The sequence below is a fragment of the Colossoma macropomum genome, unplaced genomic scaffold (assembly GCF_904425465.1).
Source record: "Colossoma macropomum unplaced genomic scaffold, Colossoma_macropomum, whole genome shotgun sequence".
Taxonomy (NCBI): domain Eukaryota; kingdom Metazoa; phylum Chordata; class Actinopteri; order Characiformes; family Serrasalmidae; genus Colossoma; species Colossoma macropomum.
In genome coordinates, this window is record NW_023494789.1 from 3548507 (window position 1) to 3570595 (window position 22089).

The 22089-nt window shown below is 39.1% G+C and overlaps 1 protein-coding gene across 4 annotated transcripts in view; it reads left to right on the top strand.

The window, feature by feature from the left end:
* Positions 1-22089, top strand: part of lrrfip1b (leucine rich repeat (in FLII) interacting protein 1b) — a 70319-nt gene that overhangs the window by 16871 nt on the left and 31359 nt on the right. For 3 of the 4 annotated variants that reach the window (XM_036569802.1, XM_036569803.1, XM_036569804.1), the window contains exons 2-6: positions 13389-13475; positions 15437-15454; positions 17189-17236; positions 18910-18954; positions 21735-21785. In XM_036569802.1, coding sequence (XP_036425695.1) covers positions 13389-13475; positions 15437-15454; positions 17189-17236; positions 18910-18954; positions 21735-21785 — 249 coding nt within the window. The remainder of the gene's footprint in view (positions 1-13388; positions 13476-15436; positions 15455-17188; positions 17237-18909; positions 18955-21734; positions 21786-22089) is intronic. The other variant, XM_036569805.1, reaches the window with a different exon arrangement.

Below are 22089 nucleotides of genomic sequence, written 5' to 3' on the forward strand. Positions count from 1 at the left end.
CCATCGAATGAGTAGAAGGTTCTGTTGTCACCAAAGTAGTTGTAGTGTGCCAACGTAGCTGTTTTTCAGTTTTATCTATGATATCATATACATACATATACATATCAATGATATTTAAAAAAGGACTGATTTTTATTATCATCGTCATCTTGCTATTATTGCCCAGGCCTCTTGCATTTCAAAGAGAACATCTAAACAAGCTCCCAGCCACACTCTCAGTCTAAACTGTGGCTGTGGACCGCAGCCTTGTTTGCTTTGGACCTTCAGCACGTTCTCAACTTGAGCTCACCGTCTCCACAACCGGCCAGAGCACTGAGGGCTCCTAAAAAAAGAGCACTTGCTGGGCTGCAGCCACAACTGACTCACCGCCCTTACTTCCATTTCTCCCTGTGCAATAAGGAGTATGAGGCTTACCAAATGTTTCCATGGTAGGAGTTCTCTCACTGAGTCGATGGCAGGGTTATCCGAAGGCAGAATTGTGGCCTGGTTATTGAATTCCCTGATTGAGAGGAGAGTATTTTAAGCTGCAGCGAAGGCCTGAGAAGAACACGTTGGGAAATGAAGATCATTCACATGTTGCTCCAAAGCCAAACAGTGTGTTGTCTCTGATATATTTCCTGAGACTTTGGCTAATGGTGGAAAGATTTTCATACACACACACACACACACACACACACACACACACACACACACACACACACGCACAGACACACCCAAGCCAATTCCTCCCCGCACTCCTGGTTGAGAGTTTTTCCGTAAGTGGTTTAATCATTACTACTTGTTCTGAGAAGATTAAAAACTAAGTGGTTCAGTCTGCCAATCAAAGCGTTGGCAGGGAGACAAAAGAAGTTTGCAGATACTTTTAATTTTGTTATTTCATTTTGTTTTTGTAAATAATTCACTTTTTTTTTTCTTACTTTGTACTTATAAATATACATACATCATCTGAACCGCTTATCCTTCTGGGTACTTATAAATATGAAAAAAGTATATTCATAATGTAAATAAATAATAAAAGTTACACAGGGAACAATAAGCAATGAACTGCACCTCAATCATCAACCCCTTACATCAGGGGTGCGTGCCCAGCCTGGTCCTGAAAATCTACCACCCTGGAAAGTTCAGATCCAGCACACCTGGCTCTAATATTTAGCTGCCCCTGAAGGCCATTATTATCTGAATCAGGTGTGCTAGATTTGAGTTGGACTCAAAATCTCCAGGACCAGAACTAAACACCCCTGTCCTACACAAAACAGAAGCATGTCTATAATTATATCTTGTCGGAAAATAATATAGATAGATAGATAGATAGATAGAGAGACAGACAGACAGACAGACAGATAGGTAGATAGATAGAACTTTATTGATCCCGAAGGGAAATTGCAGTGTTTCAGTAGTAGGACATATAATTTCACATAAACTCACACATACTATGCAGAAAATAAAAAATAGAAATAAAAATAGAAATAAGTTAAGTATAAGAGTAGAAATAAAGTATATCTATTTGCATATTTACATAGCATATGAGGCAGATTTGTTTGTATTTACATGATAGCATGCACTGAGTGGTATGAGGTAAACGCACAATGATTACATATCATAACAAGGAGTTGCATCGATATTACAGTGTAAAGTGTGCAGTGAGAGTCATTACAGCAGCAGGTTATGATATATTGCACAGCGTGTATTAACAGGAGAGGTGATATAGTGATATATATATATATATATATATATATATACATATATATATATATATATATATATAAGTATATATAGTGGTTTAGCACAGTTCAGACAGCAGGAGATCAGTACCGTCTATGCAGTGAAGACACTCATTGTAGAGTAATATGTAATATGGACATTTCAACAAGACGGCAGCCCTAATACAGACAGAGTAACTCATGAAGTAATTCTAGAAAAGGAGATGAAGGTGCATAGACGACATAGCCAATCTTTCATATTGTTGAAAGGTTATGGAGGATCTGACATTGCGAGTCCATCAGAGGGGCCTTCGAAGCCTTGTGGAATTGGCAGTGTGCCAAGAAGAATGAATATTGAACCACAACACTGCAAAAAGCTGAATACCTCTTAGCGTAGACTTCTTGATTATATCCAAAAATATTCTAAGTGTAAATTTGAAGTTTGCATATATGCACTGGAAGTATATTAAATAACCAAAGCAAAAGTTTCTGAATGCTTGTTTTTCTACTGTACATTTGCACAGCTCACAGCAGATAATGGGCAAACTGTATGTCGCTGTGGTGCTACGATTTCCCCCTGTTTTCAGGAGATAATGATTTTGAATCTGGACGATGCCAGCAGTTCAGGAGACCTTAAGTGGTTCAGTTGAATGTAGTGAAGCACAGTACATTCCTTCATGTTCTTTACTCATCCAAGTCTCTTACACTGACCAGTTTTTAAATATTTAAAAACTCCTAATTTTGCACATCTGACTGAGTTAGTCAAGCATTCGGGAGCTTCTGAATGTAAGAATGAGTTGGACATGATTAAAGGTGCAATAAAACTCTGAAGGAGAATCATCAGGAACAAAACAAATGAAGAATTATTTGAATGTTATTGCTGCATTTAGTCAAAGCCTTTTGGTCTGTGTTGATAAATACATTACTGTCTGTTTTCTATTTTTAAAGGAAAATGCAGAGTTATTTCAGCTTTCCACCTTTTGCCCTGTAGTGTATACTGAGCTGCCAGTTTATAACTTGTAGTCTAACACATTGACCATTTTTTCCAGATACACATACCATATACACTGATCAGGCGTATCATTATGACCTCCTCCTTGTTTCTACGCTCACTGTCCATTTTATCAGCTCCACTTACTATATAGGTGCACTTTGTAGTTCTACAGTTACAGACTGTAGTCCATCTGTTTCTCTGCATACTTTGTTAGCCCCCTTTTACCCTGTTCTTCAGTGGTCAGGACCCCCATGGACCCTCACAGAGCAGGTACAACACATAACACACACTAACACACCACCAGTCAGTGTTACTGCAGTGCTGAGAATGATCCACCACCCAAATAGTACCTGCTCTGTGAGGGTCCATGGGGGTCCTAACCACTGAAGAACAGGGTAAAGGGGGTAAAAGGGGGCACAATGCGTCATCCTCTACCCCAGCCATCATTGGAAAGAGACCACCTTAAGACCACCACTGACCAGATATTATTTGCAGACTGTTCCCAGCTACAGCAGCGACATCATCATGGTAGCGGCGTGACAGTGTGTGTGGTGTATTAGACGCTGCAGCGTTGCTGGAATGTTTTAAACACCGTGTACGCTTACTGGACACACCTTTCTTGTTGGCATGAGGAAAAGATCTAAGTGACTTTGAAAGAGGGTCATGGATAGGAGGAGCTTCCGTCATGAAGACTCCTTGACTGGCTAGTGTTTAAATAGGAACAGCGACTGAAGTCACATCTGCATTAAAGCAATAGAAGAGCAGCTGATCCTCAGGTCACTGTGACTGTCAGTGGCCAGACTGTGAGCAAGTACAGTCCATCCACAGCTACACAGAGAGGGATACTATAGTAGGGACGGATCCCTCATTACAAAGAAGAATGAACCTTTGTGAGTTCAGTGTTGCAAAAAACACAGGCACAGAAAGTGATACGGTCAGTTGAGTCATCATTCACCATGTATAACACAAGTGGGCGAGTGCGTGTGTGGCGTACACCAATGGTACAGTCATGAATGCTTTAGGGGGTCGTTTGCTGGCATGATTCGGGTCTGCTAGTCTCTTTAGAGTAAAGGTCTTCAAACTGGTCCTCAGGGCCCCCCAGACGCTCCAGATTTTTCACTCTATCCCTTTACATTGTGAGTTAGTTCAGAGCAAAAACATGGACCATCATCTGGGAGGCCGTGAGGACCACTTTGAAGACCTTTGCCTGCAAATCAGTACAGAGTTATTAAGATTGATCAGCTCTATCCTAGGATGAAATATTTCTGTCTTGATGGAAGGGGTCTCTTCCAGGGTGACAATGAATGGTTGGATGAGTATGAAAATGTTTTCAATTATGTACTGTGGCCTTCACAGTCAGGGTCCCAGTTGAACACCTAGTGGAGATTTTGGAACATGTTAGACTGCGCTCTCCACCACCATCATTAAAACACCAACTGAGGGAATGGAAGAACAGTGATCCATCCCTCCAGCACTGTTCCAAAGACTTGTAGAATCCATGCCAAGGTGCACTGAAGCTGTTCTGATGGCTCGTGTTGGCCGAGCACCTCACTGAATCACTTTACATTGGTTTTCCTTTCATTTGTCACTCATCTGTATAAAGGCAACTTAGTGTATGTAGAGAAAATATAGAGAATACGTAAAGAATTCCTATCTATAATCTAAACGTCATTCAGTTAAGGAAAATGCGCCTTGTGTCTCTACCAGTGACCTTACAGAGCTGACATACTCTACTTTTAGCACCACTTCTTCTCCCTGCTTCTTAAATCCAAGTCGCAAAAGCCTGATCTCTTTCCTGGCACTAGCTGAGGCTGTGAGTTCCCGCTGGTTCCACAGGGAGGCCCACGAGCTCTGTGTCCTGCCCTTGCCAAGGAGCGCAGGAACATCTGGCTGGCTGGCCTGGACTGTTTTATGTGCAGAAGCTGCTGATGCCTGCTTTTAGCCAGGCTCTCTCTATCATCTCCCAGAAACCCTGAACATCTCCTGTCCCTCTAACGGCACTGAGCGATGGCCTGTTTTTACAGGGCGGTCTTTAAGAAAACCAGAAAGGCAACAATAAAGCCCAAAATATAGCTGTCCCAGCAAAGGCAACCAGCCATCGAAGAAAACACACAGATGCTGGAATTTTTTTTCTCTCTCTTCTTTTTTTTAGCATATCTGACGTGGCTCTGTCGTTGGACAGAGCAGCGATCGACGCTTGACAGCTGTGTAGTCTAAACCCAGTTATTAGTGTGAATATATAACCTCTCAGTTGGAGCAGTGGCTAGTGATGGCACAGTACCACTTTGTTCTGATTTCAAAATAGAAACATTCAATATCGACTGACACTGATACCAATCTGACAGTGTACACTGTGTGTACTGTGTGGACGAAGTACACAAACCATGTACTTGAGTTAAAGTAGAGACACCCAAGGTAAAATATTACTCCAGGAAAAGTAGAAGTTCCTCCCTTTAGACCTCCACTTGAGTAAAAGTACAAAAGTATTTGCCTTCGAATGTACTTAAGTATTGAAAGTAAAAGTACTAAAAGATTAATTATGACTCTAATGTCCTATTATCATTTTTGTATCATTTATCATTCACTTCATTTGCAGTTTTTTGTTAATTAAGAAAAGTCCATAAGCAGTCCACGTTTTTTTTTGGTTCTTGGAATCGAGTTTTCTTAAAAAGCTAAATACATAAATACAACTCATGCCATAGTGCAATATTAATATTAAAATAAAACATATCTTTTTCTATTTCTATCTATTTTATATGTGTTTCTATCTTGTTTCTATTTTTATGGAAAATTTGAATATTTGAGATAATATTTAATGGAATATTTGAAAATGAAAGTACAAAATACACACAAAAGCATGTCTGGAAACCTAGCTAATGACCTGCTCTTAACTGAACTTCATGTACAACAGCCATCTAGATGTACAATACTCAGTGTTCAAACAAACCCTCTGCTAGCCTAAAACATGATTTATGCAAAACCAGCGAATTCTTTTACATTTCAGGCTAGATTTGTTACAGAATCTGATCAGATTTGTTCTTTGTTTTCCTCTGATATCTGATCCAGCAGTAATGGGTCTTGGATCAGTCCCATATCTAGTAGTGACCTTTGTTTTGGTGGGTTTATTAAGCATGTTTAGTCACACATGTTAGGTCACTTAGGGATGGATGATCCAACCAAACATATATCAAGGTAACCATATGGCCACTCGTGAAAATGCGTGGTGTTTTCTAAGAGAGCCTTATTTATTGTGTCTGGCAGATTTTTGAGTTATGAGTTATATATTTTTGAGCTGTAATACAAGCCGTGCTCCAGACTTATCCCATGTTTGTGATCTGGTTCTTTTGCCCCTGGCTGGAACACTGCGCTCATGTGGTTGCGTTTAGGCCATAATGGGGCTTCACTAATGCAGGTTTTCAGCAGCCGTATCCACATGGAGACTCTTGCCGATTATCACATTTTCCTGTCCTGTGATTAGGTCTTCACCTTGTTTACCCTTTTGCTCCAGTTATCTGTAAGCATCTTTGGCCTAATACGGGTTTTAACCTTTAGAAGTTGCTATTGCTGCTGGTAACAAAAACATGGTGTAGTTCGGTATTACTTATTTCTCACCGGAGAAAAGAGAGAAACTCTGTTGAAATTGCAGATTCTAAACTTTCAGCAGAACTTTTTGATTGAAATCAGACATAATTGTATATAAGTCCTATATCATTTTGAATAGTATAGAAAAATGAATGAATTACTCTGAGGATAGTTCTAAGGGTTAACACATACATATGAACCAGCACGGTTCATAAAACTGAATTTCAAGGCTTTGCATTGTTGCAGTGTTGAGCCGAAATAGTGAAGCAGGCAGGCTTTCCGTGTAAAAATATGGGTTTGTGCCTTTAAGCCATAAATAGGCGCTGCTGGCGTTCACATGCTTTTTGTGTTATGATTTATAGGCTGCTTTCCTGCTTCTGTAGTCATTTTTCTCTTTTTTGGCCTTACAAGCACAAAGCTCCTGCTGCATGGGAAACTGCCTGTGCTGTGTGATTGCAAATGAGCGCTCCCTCGGCTGCCACGCTGTTGACAGGCTGGTCAGTGGATGTGAGCCTGCCTGACAGAATCTAGGCCACAGGCCTGTCTCTGGCCCTCTCTGGAATGAGTTGTGACTGGCCGAGACAAAAGAGCCGGAGTGGTCTTCGAAAAGCATGTGCGTGCTTCACACTGCAAGCTTGTTAGCCTCACCAAAAGTCTTAAAGAATCAGTCCGATCACATACAGTGAGGAAAATGAGCTTTCAGGCACTTTTGTTTTTGTTATTCAGTATATTCCATTGTATATATCCACATCAATTTACACACGTAGTGTATTTTGACTTTGTACTTATAAATCTGAACAAAAAAGTATGCGTTCACAGGCATAAACAAAGACATGTTTAAAAACGTAATTAATAGAAGAAAAGTATTCAGGCACTGCAAATGCATAACTTTTGGTAGTTACAACTTCAAGACGACTACAGTGAGAAGTAATCGGCTTTTTGCGGCATTGTGGTTCGATTTTGGCGCTTTCGTCTTGATAAACAGTCTTCAGTTCTTTGAGGTTAAGATAATCCTTCTGTTGAACTCGCAATTTCAAAGTTCTTCAGAAGATTTCAGTGGAATTCAAGTCAGGAGATTGACTAGGCCATGCAAGCACTGTCACCTTTTAAAAAAACTTGTCGAGTTGGTTTGTTTGTATGTTTGGGGTCATTGTCTTGTTGAAATATCCAGGTTCTTTTCTTGGCCAATGAGATTAAATACTCCTCTAAGATGTCCCAGAACACCACTCCATTCTTATTTCCTTCAATTATGTGCAGTGCCCCAGCACTCCTTGCAGAGGAGCAGCCCACTATCATGATCCTCCGTGCTTCACTGTGGATGTGACATTATGGGGATCATAAGCGCAGCCTTCCTTTCTCCATACATGATGAACTGAATTACTGCCAAACTGTTCCATCTGACCAGAGTACATTGCTCCAAAACAGTTCTGATGTGTCTAATTGCTCGTGTGCAACATTTAGACCCACATCTCTGTGCTTCTTGTGTAGCAGGGGAGTTTTGTGTAGGGTGTAGGACGAGACTGTAATGCGTGTAATTGCTTATTGTTCTCTGTGTAGTTGTTGTTACTGCGGCTTTGAGGTCATCCTGCAGCTCTTTTCAAGTGACTCCTCCTCTTTTACCTTCCTTATCATTGGTCTGAGAGAAATCTTGCATTATGTATCTCTCTGGGTACGATTAGTTGTGGTTCTGTGAACTTTCCAATTCCATATTTGTACTGACAGGGTGGCTTAAGATCTTTGCTATGGCTCTGTACCTGTTTCCATTCTTTTTCCATTCCTGCACCTTCACCATGATTGCTGCTTGCTATTTTATCAAAATCCTACTCAGTTAAAAGTGGTTGTATGAAGCCAAAAATGTGCTTGAGTGGAAGCAAAAAAGGTGTTTGAACATAATCAAGTATATAAATGTAAAAACCAAACATGTTAACAGATTAAATTTAGAGTTTACTTTGTTTGGTGGTGTGTGGTACGGCAACTGATAGGTGGTACTGGTTCTCGCATAAAGACCCATTCGCATACTCGTGGACAGTTTCACTTTACAATGGTCTTAATTTGGTTGAATTTGGTTAAAAACAAAAGTGAATTGGAACTCAACTGACTGGCAAAAGAAAAGTAGAAAATTCTCCTGATTTTTTTTCTCTTGTAAAAGAAAAGTATTCACTTTCAGTAATACTCAGGAAAGGCACACATTTTCAAAATACTTTCAAAAAGTTTTCAGGAACCCTGAAAAATTGAACGAAAAATTTTACCGTTGCTACTTCTGTTGAAAACAGGCCTATTTGCGTCCTCCAGTGGTGCTGCTGTAGTCTCTTAAGAGAGATATTCTGGTTTTAAGAATAGGAAAATGATGATTGATGTATCTTGAAGATGGAAGTATTGAAAAAAAAAAGCTTAAACTTCTTTGACTCTTTAGAGTGGATTTTTAAGAGCAGGCTGTTTGTATTTTTTTCCCTGTTAGCTGACAAATGCAAAGTGAAGCACAAAGCTAATGTTACTTCTTGGAACCCGAATACTGCAGCTAAATAACTGTAGGAACTCTCTTCAAATTGTCATGGAGAGAATGGAAAACTCAAAGGACAGAAATGACTGTCAGGTGGAGGACAACAGCTACAAGCTAAGATAAGAAAAGACAGCTATCTGGCTGTCCAGATATCTTCACTCCATTTGGCTTATTTTCTCTGGCTGAAGGGGTCTGGCTGTGTCTGGCATTCATTTGGTGCCGAATAGAGAGAGATCACTGTTTATTGACTTTGTTTGACGACTGAGATAAGAGCTCACTTGTATTTATTAGCCAGGAGCTCTGTGGCTAGGCCAGCAGTCAGGATTGTTCGACATGTCTGGGATTCATAATGATTGTATCAGAGAACTTGTAGAGATAATTACCACTCCGCAATGTCTTCTAGGATTCTCAAACGCTAGAGGGCGCTCTCAAAATGAATGGGTTAAGATGGAGTGTTTGAGCAAAATCATAGTTTATAAATGCTTAAACAGTTTAAATGTAAAAGAATACAATAATTTCCTGAACACAGAACAGCATTAAACATTTTAACACTGCTGTTATATTTTTAAGAGCTTTTAAACTCGAGTTATAGGAGTTTAAAACGGCGCCTCATGTATAGCCATGACGTCAGTGAGCGCAAACAGCCAATGAGCTGCTCCGCTCGCCAACCAATCAGCACTCAGTAGCAGTGATGCCAGCATTCTGCTGCCCAAAACCCGTTTCCTGTAGAAAAAAGGAAACTTACAGGTGAGTTTTCTTTGCTTATTTAGGTAAATACATCCTTCTGCTTTCTAAAATTATTAGACTATTTTAACTTTTCGTTTTTAGCCGTTTAGCTCCATTTACTCCCATTCATTGAGGACTCGCTCGCGGGCGCCCTCTGCTGTTTTGCAGTACTGTTTTTGATATAACGGGGAAATAGGAAGTGGCCAGGCTCCTCATAAACCGGCTTTGGTTGTATGATGCATTTGCACAATGCATGCTGGGTACTGTGAAAAAAAACCCAATGCTGAAGGATGCAGTGCAGAACATTTATTAACACAGCAAATAACATATTAAACTCTAGTTTTAGGTCACAGCGCCCTTTTAAACATAGTAATGAAGTACAATCACTCAAGTGTTTTCCACCCCTGTGGAGAACCTTATGTACGACAGAATCAATGGCAGCCTTTTAGCACAAGGTTTTCTTTTGCTTGCAATCAAAGGGAGCTTTTAGCAAAGGCTGAATGCAGAGACTTCATTAGGTAACCACCCCCCCAGCCCCATGTTATCCCCCCAGCCCCATGTTATTCCCCCAGCCCCATGTTATTCCCCCCAGCCCCATGTTATCCCCCCAGCCCCATGTGTCCAGTTTACTCAGACTAACAGATGAGAAAATGAGATTAATCTGATATATGATTAATGTGTTTTGTTAACCACAACACACTAGGTAACCCCCCCCCACACCACCCCTATGTTATTTGTCAACTTTACTCAAACTATCGGTGAGAATGTGAAAAAGTAGCACTCTGTATTACTACCATAGATATACAGTATGCTACTGAACAGCATTTAGATTCTCAGTGTTGCTAAGGCTATTCAGACTGATTGTGTTGTTTGTCCAGTTTGAAGAATTGCTTGGTCATTCATATGTTTGCCTAGTGGACAAAGAGATGGAAAACACTGCCCCCTGCTGATAAATAGTTCAGTAGGTTTTCGGGGCTTAGCCATAAAGGTAAGCTGAATGTTTCTGAGTTTTGCATGTATGTTTCAGAGTTTACTCAAGGTCTTGGAAACTAGAGGATGGTTGACCAGAGTTAGTGGGCATAATCATACCTTCTTGACTCTGTGTACTCAGAGATAGTGACACTGAAGGTGTTAATAATATGGATTTGTTTGAGGAGCCTGATATCTGTAAAGTAACAGATTTATATCAAATTAACTCACAGTGTTGGGTTTCACTCCTAAACTTTGAGGCAAGAAGCACGAAAACTATAGGAATGGTCTTGTTTTTATTTGATAGCAGCTACTGTCAAAACACCACACATAAAAGTGTAGCGTTATTAGCTTCAGATCTTCAAAGGAAATGGCAGCATGTGAGCAATGAGGGAGCTGTTCCTTCCTGTGTGTGTGTGTGTGTGTGTGTGTGTGAGGGGGGTGGTGGTGGGGGGACTATATCGTGTTGGTGTATTTTGGAGTGAAGAACACTTTCACAAGAGTAACTGCAGTTCATTAAAAGGAGAAAGACAGTGGAAAATTACAGTGGTACAAACATGAGCGTTTTCAGTTTTGCATGTAATGATTAGTATAATATTTAAATATATATATTTTTTGATATAAAAAGTCTTCCAACTAATAATATATAACAGCGCGATATCAAATAGAGGAAATTATAAACAATAAGTATTCCCAATCTAATTGAAAATAAATAAAAATGAAAGTTTAATTTCAAGGTAATTTTTAGAATTAGGTATTTTTTTTATTTAAAATATATTATTTTGTTTTATTTATATAAATTATAGGTCCTGTTTTAGTTGTAATGTTCACAGTACAGTATTCAGACTTGTTGCCAGTGCTATACAAATATTCCATCTATTTGACTGGAAGAACAATGTTCACTATTCTTTTCAATACCAATGATTATTTATATAAAGACTTATGCAGAAATTTGAACAAGACTGGCCAAATTCTATATTTTATTGATTTTTCTGAGAAAATATGTCCTCTATGAGGAACAAACTGAAATATGGCATTTTTCTGTAAATATTAGTTTACAAAGTGCACTATTTATTTGCATTGAGTTTAACATATTTGAAAAAAAATAATTAGAAAATGAGCCTTAACCTTTACACAAGCCACATTTTATGCTTAATTTTTTACCTATATGTCAAATAAATTCAGCAAATAAACGGTAATTGTGCATTAGGATGTGTAGAAGCACATATGGGTCAAATAGGTTTTTCAAAAATTACAATTTTTAAAAATCTTATTTATAAGGACATGATGTGCATTTTATATCTTAAATAGAGTGTTATCAAAGTCTTAAATTGCCCGTTTCAGTCATTAAAACTGTGCTGGTCTGGTTGCACCATTTGACCTATCTGGTTGTGCCACCTGATTTATCAGACTAATTTCAGATTAAACAGATGTCTATTTAGACACCTGTAGAAAATGTGGTCTTTGAACTTGAATTTGCACTCACATTTCCTGCAAGTAAATAATTATAATAATAATTACACATTTTCATGGTGGTCAGACCAGCTGACATGGTAAATTTGACCGTTCTAACCATGACGCAAAAAGGACACCTCTTTATAATGTAATACCCTGACTCCTCTTTCATAAAAGCATATCAAAATAAAAGCTCTTTGTTTTTGGTTGTGCTGCCTGACATTCAAAAAAATAAGAACTTGCAGACAAATGTCCTTCTGAATTGGCCTTATTTTGCAACATGGATTTTATTTTAAAGTCTTCAAACATGAAATCAGGCCAAACTATTTTATTTAGAATTTTATATAACAAAACTAACTTTTTTGATAGTTTAGTTAATCAACATGCATGGTTGGACGATTGTACCACCTGATATTTTTAAACGTATGGAGGCAAAAAGAAGCTAAAATTAATTTTGTTTAAATGCGGTGAAAATTGTTTCACTGCATTTGTACATTTTTGTTTGAAAATTTTGATAAATGTCATGTATTTATTATATTATTTTGGGGAAAATAAAAGATGCATGTCATGTCAATGACCCATATATATAATTATCAGTAACCCGGTGTTCAGGTTTCAGTAAAGTCTACAATAATAACAGTTCTTAAAGTCTTCGTAGTGCTTCTTCTACTGCATATGGCATTTATCTAATCCTTAATCTGTAGGTTATGAAGAACAGTATATCATCTGCAAACAGCTTGCAGCCTTTGTCTTTAGCTCACTCAGCGGTCATATCCTGCAGACAGCAGTGGACGGAACCTTTATCTGTGTGTTAATGAGGCTAGGAAATGACTTCAGCTTGGCGAATGCATCTTGATTGCTAAATCAAAGCTGAGAATGCTATCTGTCTTGAATGGATTCATCATGGATAGGCTTTTATAACGAATCCAGAACTTTCATGGTATCAGTTTCGCTGAGGTTTCTGGGCATGATTAGGCAATGTGGTGTCTGAGTGCGCTAGTTTGTTCAGGGTTTCTGAGTCCATTATGGCTGTTATCAGTTTGAATCACTATGAAACTGGCATTTATACGAAACAATGGGCTTCATGACGAGATTAAGCTAATGGCATGGTTAATCATGGAGGATGTGTGAATAGTCTAATGACATTACAGTATAAAAAGCAGCTTCTTGAAGGAAATTCAGCGGTTACTTGTGAGGTGTAACAAATCAGAGCAGACTAGCTACAGACTAGTCTTGTCCAGCCTTACCTCTCTCATATACGATGGTAAATATCTGTTTGGTACTGTTATCTAGGTAACAAGTCAATAGTAAACGTTTGAAATGTTTACCTAATGTAGGGTTTTTTGTATTGTTCTTGACGGGAGTCTGCTTTGATAACTCTGAGGATACTTTGTAAGCCATGTATTCTGATTTTGGGAGATTTGACTGATTTATCATGTTTCTCTTTATGTTTCTTTGCTAGGCGGAGGCAAGATTGGCGGCTAAACGGGCGGCTCGGGCAGAAGCTCGGGAGATCCGCATGAAGGAGTTGGAGAGGCAGCAGAAAGAGGTGAGACCACCAGTATGGCTTCCACTATCTGTAAGGGAACGTAACACTGTAGTTATAGTAGTAGCTCACTCGAGAATGCATTTCGTGACTAGAGCTTGGGCTGCACAGTGTATCATTTGTCAATTTTAGTCATTTTTATTGTGCTGTGATCATCTTAACCAACTTCAGATGATCCAGATGAGTTTCTGTGGGTGTTTTTGATCAAACAAGGCATTCATCTGATTCAGCACACAAAGATTTGGGCTAAAACAATGCAGGCCAGTTTTTGATTATGTTGACGGTTCACCAGTGTGTTTTTAGCATATTACAAGCAATAGAGAAATCACAAGATGTAGCACAGTAATCCCAATATGGTATTTTGTCTGTGTTTGGACATCATATGTGTAGGGCATACAGACGCCGATCAGGCATAACATTATGACCACCTCCTTGTTTCTACGCTCATTGTCCATTTTGTCAGCTCCACTTACTATATAGGTGCACTTTGTAGTTCTACAGTTACAGACTGTAGTCCATCTGTTTCTCTGCATACTTTGTTAGCCCCCTTTTACTCTGTTCTTCAGTGGTCAGGACCCCCATGGACCCTCACAGAGCAAGTACTATTTGGGTGGTGGATCATTCTCAGCACTGCAGGAACACTGACGTGGTGGTGGTGTGTTAGTGTGTGTTGCGCTGGTATGAGTGGGTCAGACACAGCAGTTTTTAAACACTGTGTCCACTCACTGTCCACTCACTTAGACACTCCTACCTTGTCAGTCCACCTTGTAGATGTAAAGTCAGAGACGATAGCTCATCTGCTGCTGCACAGTTTGTGTTGGTCATCCTCTAGTCCTTCTTCAGTGGTCACAGGACGCTGTACCTGCTCTGTGAGGGTCCGGGGGGGGGTCCTGACCACTGAAGAACAGGGTAAAAGGGGGCTAACAAAGGATCAGAGAAACAGATGGACTACAGTCTGTAACTGTAGAACTACAAAGTGCTCCTATATAGTAAGTGGAGCTGATAAAATGGACAATGAGCGTAGAAACAAGGAGGTGGTCATAATGTTATGCCTGATCAATGTATATAATGTACATCTTACTTACCTGGTAACCGTAGCTAGACATGTTTAGACCTGGCGTGCTCTCACAAAAAGCCTCAGGATTACAGATTACATCTCAGAACTGATCCAGGTACAGCCTTGTAAGGGTTAAAGCTCTTTTAAAGGCTCTAAAGTGGATTAGTGGGTCGAAGCACTGGGGGGAAGTTGGCGTGAACTTTCTAGAGTTAGCATTTCAGATGAGATGGACTGTGAATAGGGCACTCTGAATGCGGGACAGGAGTAACCTTCCAAAGTTTCAGGCTGTTGAAGAAAGCTAAACTAAACTGAACAGTAGGCTATGTGTGCAACGCCTCGTCTAATTTGGAAGGTAAGTTGGAGAATGGCTCTAGATTTAGGATTTAACAGTGTAAACTCTGTTTAGTCTGTGAAGTCTCTGAACTGTCGAGTGGAAAAGAGAGTCGTTTAGATGTGAGCTTGCTAATGCCTAGCGTTTGTCTGGATTTAGCATTCAGCAACTGGCCCACAGTTTTGAAAATGACCTAGTTTAAACTGGGTAAAGTACACGAACAAAGCTTGGGATTTTAATTTGGCCCAAAGTACATAGTTACACGTACACATGAGGCTGGGTTACATAATTCTGCTCTTGTCAGCTCCTGTTTAGAGTTTACCTAAACTTTTCATAGTGTTGACAAGCTTTTGAATGGACAAAAAGACAATATTTTTGCAGTTTTATACAGGAATAGAGGTGAGTTTATAAAAGGAATGAAGGCAAACGTTCTGTAAAGGTTGCAGTACTGTTTTTTTCCCACTGATGAACCCTGCTTTACACTGGCCTGTCCTAATACAATTGCATGTCATCTTCTCTTTCATTCTCCATGACCCTTTCTGCTTCTCCATCCTGGTCTTCCTGCTGCTCTTTTAGATATATCAGGCTCAGAAGGTAAGCTGTGTCCCACAAACTGCAGTTTCTTCTCCTCTCTATCTCTCTGCCTCCTGTACCCATTGCAAATGTTGACCGTCTACTGTAATATGACTGTAATATGTAATATTCACTGGTGCATTTTGAAATATTGTGGGTTCGAAGTGTTAATCTGTTAGGGGTGTAAGTCTCTGCCCTCACAAAGATTCTTAAAGAAACTATTTAGTGCATCATAAAATCTTAAGGTACACCATGATTCTATTTAATAATTTTTTTTAACGATTTATTTACTATTTATTGGAATGATTTAAGAGAGGAACTATTGGACTAATGACTGGGGGGACTGTTTACGCTGTAGGGGAATACAGACTATGACAACACAAAAAGCGTTTTTTATGTTTAATATATAGCCAGAGCACATATATTGTTGAATATGTTGAGTGTAATTAATTCTAACATTCTAAAATAATGGAAAATTGATTACACACCTGGACAATGAAAGAACTACAAAACCGGGGGGAACATACAGCCATATGAACATAGGCTGCCACTCAACTTATGTTGTTGAAAATAAGTTAACACATCCTCTACAGGGAAAAAACTTAAACATGAGATTTTGTCTGTGAGTTTTAGTGCATAATTTTCATTTTGTTTGCGGAGTTTAACATATTAGAAAAGAAAAAATTAAATATAAATTGTGCCATAGGTTTTGCACAGGTCACATTTATGTGATTTTTCACATTTATTTATTTTTCCCCCTGATATGATAAATTCAGCAAATAAACAGGAATTGTGCATTAAAATGTGCAGAGGTTTGTTCTCTGTAGAGGCTGTGTTTACGTATTTTAGCATAGAAAAACAAACAAACAAAACGTGATTTGACCAGGGGTGCCCAAACTTTCGCATACGACCGCACATACAATGCAAAAGTCAGACGCCACACTCTTTTTAGTTTATGTCTGGTTGAAATGGCGATAAAGTGCATGTAAATCATTTTTAATATAATTAAGAAAAGCAGAAAACATGTATTTGTTTTCCTTTATTAAAGCTTCTGTTCTTTTTGGGAGACTTGCTTAACGTTTTTCAAAGAAATTTTTAGGGAAATTTCCACACCTCCAAAGTTCAGTCTTAGAAGTTGGTTGCATATTTTGCTCACAATCTAACTAATCCCAAACACATTCAGTGATGTTGAGGTCTGGCCTCAGGGGTGGCCAGTCCATTGTTCAGAGAACACCAGCACTTCTTTATTTATTTGCTTGTTTACTCTCTTTCAAACGTGAAGGTTGAGGTATTGTCCAAGTATTATTATCTGACGTGACGATGTTGGTGGTCTGCCAGGTCTTGGACGGTTGTTAAGAGTCAGGCAGAGAATTTTTTTAAAATACCTTTTATTCATTTTTTTAAACTTCAGTTTTGGAAACTTAGTGTTGGAGGTTTATATGATTCCTGCTTTTTTTCTGACACTGAAAAATGAATAACTTGTACTTAATGACAGTTTTGACTAGGAGTTAAATTACTGAAGGGGTGATGTCTGACTTTAAAACAGTACTGTAGCATTTTGACATATAATAAAAAAATGATCACTTTCAAAGGAAGTTTTTTGGCTTGTTATACTATGTATGCTTATGTATGTGTGTCCTAAACTTTGCCTCCCCTTTAGTTCGTCACTTTATCTTCCTGTCGTTCACCTTCTTGTCTTCATTCTTCCCCATTTTCTCTTCTTGCCTTCTTCCTTTGTGCCCGCCCCCCCCCCAGAAATATTATGGGCTGGACAGCAAATGGGGCCATATTGAGCAGTGGATGGTATGCCATGTAAAACCACAAAGCTGCATGCAGTGTGTGGCACAACGTCATGATAGAATCAGTGGCAATAGAGAGAGAAATATTAGAAATGTGAAGTGTACAGTAGGTTTCACTAATAGTGGACCACTCTGCATAATTATGATGTATTTAGGCTAGAAATGTGTTATTTTATTATTTTGCTGATGCTTTTTTCCCCCCCTTTGTGTTTAGTGTTGAAGAGACGGCCCCAGATTAGGGCTGCACAATAAATTGCTTGTTAATTGTTATTGCGATATTGGCCTTTGCAAAAAACGTATCTCTAACCAATGTGTGCTGTCAGCATCCCGACCAATCACACTCCCACACGAGTTTCTATGGATGCTTTAATTAGTGGTGCACCAAAATGAAAGCTCTTGGCCGAAAACAAACCCAAAATTCAAGACACACCTGACCCGAAACCGAAACTGAAAGAAAGTGCTTTTAATTTTTAATTTTCAATTTGCCTTTTTAATTTCTGCTTCTGAATAAATGCACTTAAAAAAGCAAAAATAAGGAAAATCCCCTTTTACTGTTGATGAAATCTGCTTTTAATGAGACAAAACTGAGCTGATATTTAAAAAAAAATTACATAAAATAAATTTAGTAAAATTATTACAGTATGTAGGCTACAGTAGGGCTGAACGATGTATGTTTTAAGATCGAAAAACACTTTGAAAATGTACAATTTTCAATTTACAAAAGCTGTGATTTTATTTTTATCCTACATTGTTACAATTTTTAATTGTGGAAAGTTGACCTAATAATTTAACCAATAAGCAGAGCTTATAAAGTGGCAGTGTGATGCACAACATTCAGCATTTAGTCCTTAAGTGTTGCTGTATTCTGCATGTATCAAGCAGAATGTCATGTTTTCAAACCTGTAGTGGAGAAATTATTCATTATTCCTATGAATCGCTTGTCTAACATGCCTAATAGAAACAGTGAAATAGCTCCACACAGCTGACTTTTTACTCCACTGTTGATCTGCTGCTGCTCAAACTGTTTGAATGTGTCTGTGCTGACCAGTGCAAGACAGCAAAGGAAACAGCATATTTAATCACTATCTCATTTTCATAATCATTCAAATGATTAAAGTGTTAGATTTTGACACTTGATTGTCGTCCTATTTAAAGGAGGCCAAATTTTCCGCCCATTTCACCCTTATTTAAATGAAATAAATGCATTATTGATTTACCAAAGTGTTTTTAACGCATTGCAAGGCATATTGCAAATGTAATATTAGTAGAATAATCACAATGTTGGTCTTCTCTCCATATCGTGCAGCCCTACCCAGACTGATCTCCATTCCCCCGGTCTCTGTAAAGCAGTGGGGGGTGGGAGGCCATCTGACGTGGGCTTTAGCAGAGATGCTTATAACATACTGCAGGATTATAGTGCTGTGGCGTGACCCGCAGCTTATAGCCATTATAGCCTGCTAGACTCTCCGGCTCCACTTAAGCCCTCTCTCAGACCTAAACATGCTCTAAACCGTGATGTGACCGGCAGTGATATGATAATGGAATGGCTCAAAGCATGCTTGTTGGCAGTGCTGTGTGGTCTTTGTGTGCTGTGGTGGTTTTCAGTGCTTTCACTCTTTTGCCATCTGACCTGTAACTTCCTGTCCTCTTTCCTCTTTTCCTGCTGCCACTTTTCAGGAGGACAGTGAGCGGTACTCTCGCCACTCGCGGAGACACGCCTCGGTCTGTATTTCTGCCCTAAGTCCTATTGTCCTTTGCTTCGTCCACCCATTCCAAACACCCCCCCTCACTACTGATGTTCTGACTGTTTTGTTTGGCCACTAACCTTTAGAGTGTAGCCACATATCTGTCCAAATAGGCCAGTGCTGGTAATAGAGAGCTTTTATTTGGGAAACTGTGTGGAAAGTAACTACGGAGCCCCGGAGGGGACGGAGATAAAAAAAAAATAATTCGAGCGAACGTTTTGTAGTTCGTACGCACGTTTTCTTAAATCGTTCCCTCGTTTTCTTTTAATCGTGCGCACGTTTTCTTTACTTTGTGGGTTCTTTTTTTTAAATTCATGATCACGATTTTCTAATTCGTTCCCTCGTTTTCTTTTAACCGTGGTCATGTTTTATTTTTAACTGAACGCTCGTTGTTTGTGTTTTGATAACAGCTCCCTGAGACCGTCTGACGGGTTTTGATGAGTTAGAGTGATGAGATCATGGACAGAGATGCTCATCAGGTCTGATTCTGATTTGGGGGTTATGAGGAAGCTGCAGCTCCTCTTCACAGCGAACAGCCCACGGTGTTCAAGCTGCGGTGTTAGGGACCATCACACAATTACAGGACGAAATGATCAGCGTTTCAACATCCTCACATTAATATATCAACATCTAATCCATAGATCTATTAAACTTTCTCGCCATTTGACCTCATCCTACATGAATGTTTCTGTGTGTGTTTAATTTGAGTTTGTTGAAACGTTGACGCTGATCATTTCTTCCTGTAATTGTGTGATGATCTCTAACACCGCAGCTTGTCGCGGGAGCAGAAACAGCACTAAGTGTCTCTATCTCTGTTAAATATGATTAGACAGTGCAGTTTAGTGAAGATTGTGGTTGTAGTGTATTGTCTTTCTTCATTTCTCCACCAAACTGCAGCTGATGAATCTGAGGGCCGTTTGCTGTGAAGAGAAGCTGCAGTTTCCTCATAACCCCCAAATCAGAATCAGACCTGATGAGCATCTCTGTTCATTATCTCATTAATCTAACTCATCAAAACCCGACAGACGGTCTCACAAAGTAAAGAAAATGTGCGCACGTTTAAAAGAAAATGAGAGAACGATTTAAGAAATCATGACCACGAATAAAGGAAAATGTGCGTACGAACTGCAAAACGTTCGCTCGAATTAATTTTTTTTTTTTTTTTTACCTCCGTCCCCTCCGGGGCTCCGTAAGTAACTGCAGTAAACAGTTAAACCGAGTTGGGGGAGGGATTTTTTTTTCTTTACCTTTGCCCCCGTAACTGAAGCGTATGGGGGAGCACAGTGATAACAAGCTTAGTCAAATATAAGATTATAATAAAGCGCAGTTCAGTAAAACCTGTATTTGTAGTATACGGTCGTTTTTTTGTCACAAAACTGTAAATAATCTAGTGAGAACGGAACTGCAAATGTCTCACAGACTTTACCGTCGGAGAGTTTCTGGTCACTTTGCTCAGCCATTTGCCTCAGTTCACCTGATGCACGAGAGCTGAGACATGATTTTTTGTCCGGTCTTGCAATGTTTTCCCAACACATGACATTTTTCCGTCTGAAATCTGAGCACGTGAGCTGAGGATTTCCTAAAATACTTGCAAATTGATCCAAAGTTATATTTATATATTGAAATACTAGTGTCTTGCTGTGTTTTGGACAAAGTAAATCAATAAATGAACAGTATTTTTTTTAAAAAGCAGTAAATGGATTTCTACCATGACTGGGACTGTTGAGTAACTCAGTTTACATTCACTGGGCACAAACCTACATCAAAGATTTTTTTTTCGAAAACGCTTCAAAAAGTTTGCAGATGTAGGCAACTGAAACAGAAATTGATGATAATATTTTACAAATGTCCACAGAACTACTTTTTGTTCAACTTTAGCGAAAAGAATTGTTCATCATTACTTCAAATGTTGCAAAAAAATCTCACTGGAATTTTTTTCTTTTGAGAAAAAGAGCCCAATTACGCATAAATGTAGTGTCATGTGACAGATTTCCCTCATAAGGCTCTTAGAACAAACACAAACAAACTCAAACAGCATGGTAGAGAGATGTAGCTGCACTGAGAAGGAGACGAGAGCACTTTTAAAAAGAATGCTGGAACGTTTCGGCTCTTGCAGAGAGATAAATCAAGAGAAAAAGAGAAATGGAAACATGTCAAACCTAAACTCTTGGCAGGAAATGTCAACACGTAAAGCATTTTTATTGTTAAAGTCTGCTAAACAGTAAAAATAATTAAAAAAAGATTGTTTTATCGCTTGCAGTTTATGCAAATATGGATTATGTTTATGAAGCTTTCATTGTTATATCAAAGTTACATAGAAATAAAGAGAAGATACTCTATACAAACCTGTAAATAAGGAACATAAACTAATACGTTCAGTCAGAAGTGGTCATTTTCCTGCATGTCTCAAACGAAGCACAGAAATCTTCAGTTTGAAATTCCCAGAAGTTTAAGTATGTAAGAAACAGATTGTATCTTCTTTAGATTAAAGAGTACGTTTCTCAGGAGGAATGTAGTCGATACTACAAATTCTTTTCTTTTCTCCCTTTACGACCTGCGCTCTCTTTCCCAATCTGCCTTCATTTTGGTGGTCTTTTTGGCCTTTCATCGTGTCCTTTGTAGGGTCCCTTTTAGCCCACTCTATCAGAACTCCATAGACATCCATAGAGGTGCATATTCGGTCCTGCTTTTAGACAGTTTAACACACAGCGCACTAAAGAACCATCATTGCTTTGTGTGTTTGTCTCCCTCTCTTAGATTTCAGATGATGAGGAGCGGATGTCTGTTGGGAGTCGGGGCAGTTTGAGGGTCAGTATGTCTGCAGTTCATCAGTATAAACATCTCCTATCTTCACAATATGATTATAGCCAGTTTCAGGGCTAACTGATAAAGCCATCGTATGGATTTGTAGACTTTGAGGCAGCGTCTAAGACCTCAGGTCATGTGAGGGACTGTGAAAACGTAAGCTTAGCATGTAGCCTGTTGACGTTAGTCCGCAGAAACCACTTCGGCTGAGACAGGAGAAAATGTATTTATTTTTCTGCTTAAGAAAACACTGCTAGATTCTGTCTTTCAGCATGTAGGTATAAGAGCCATAGTGTTTACTTCAGCA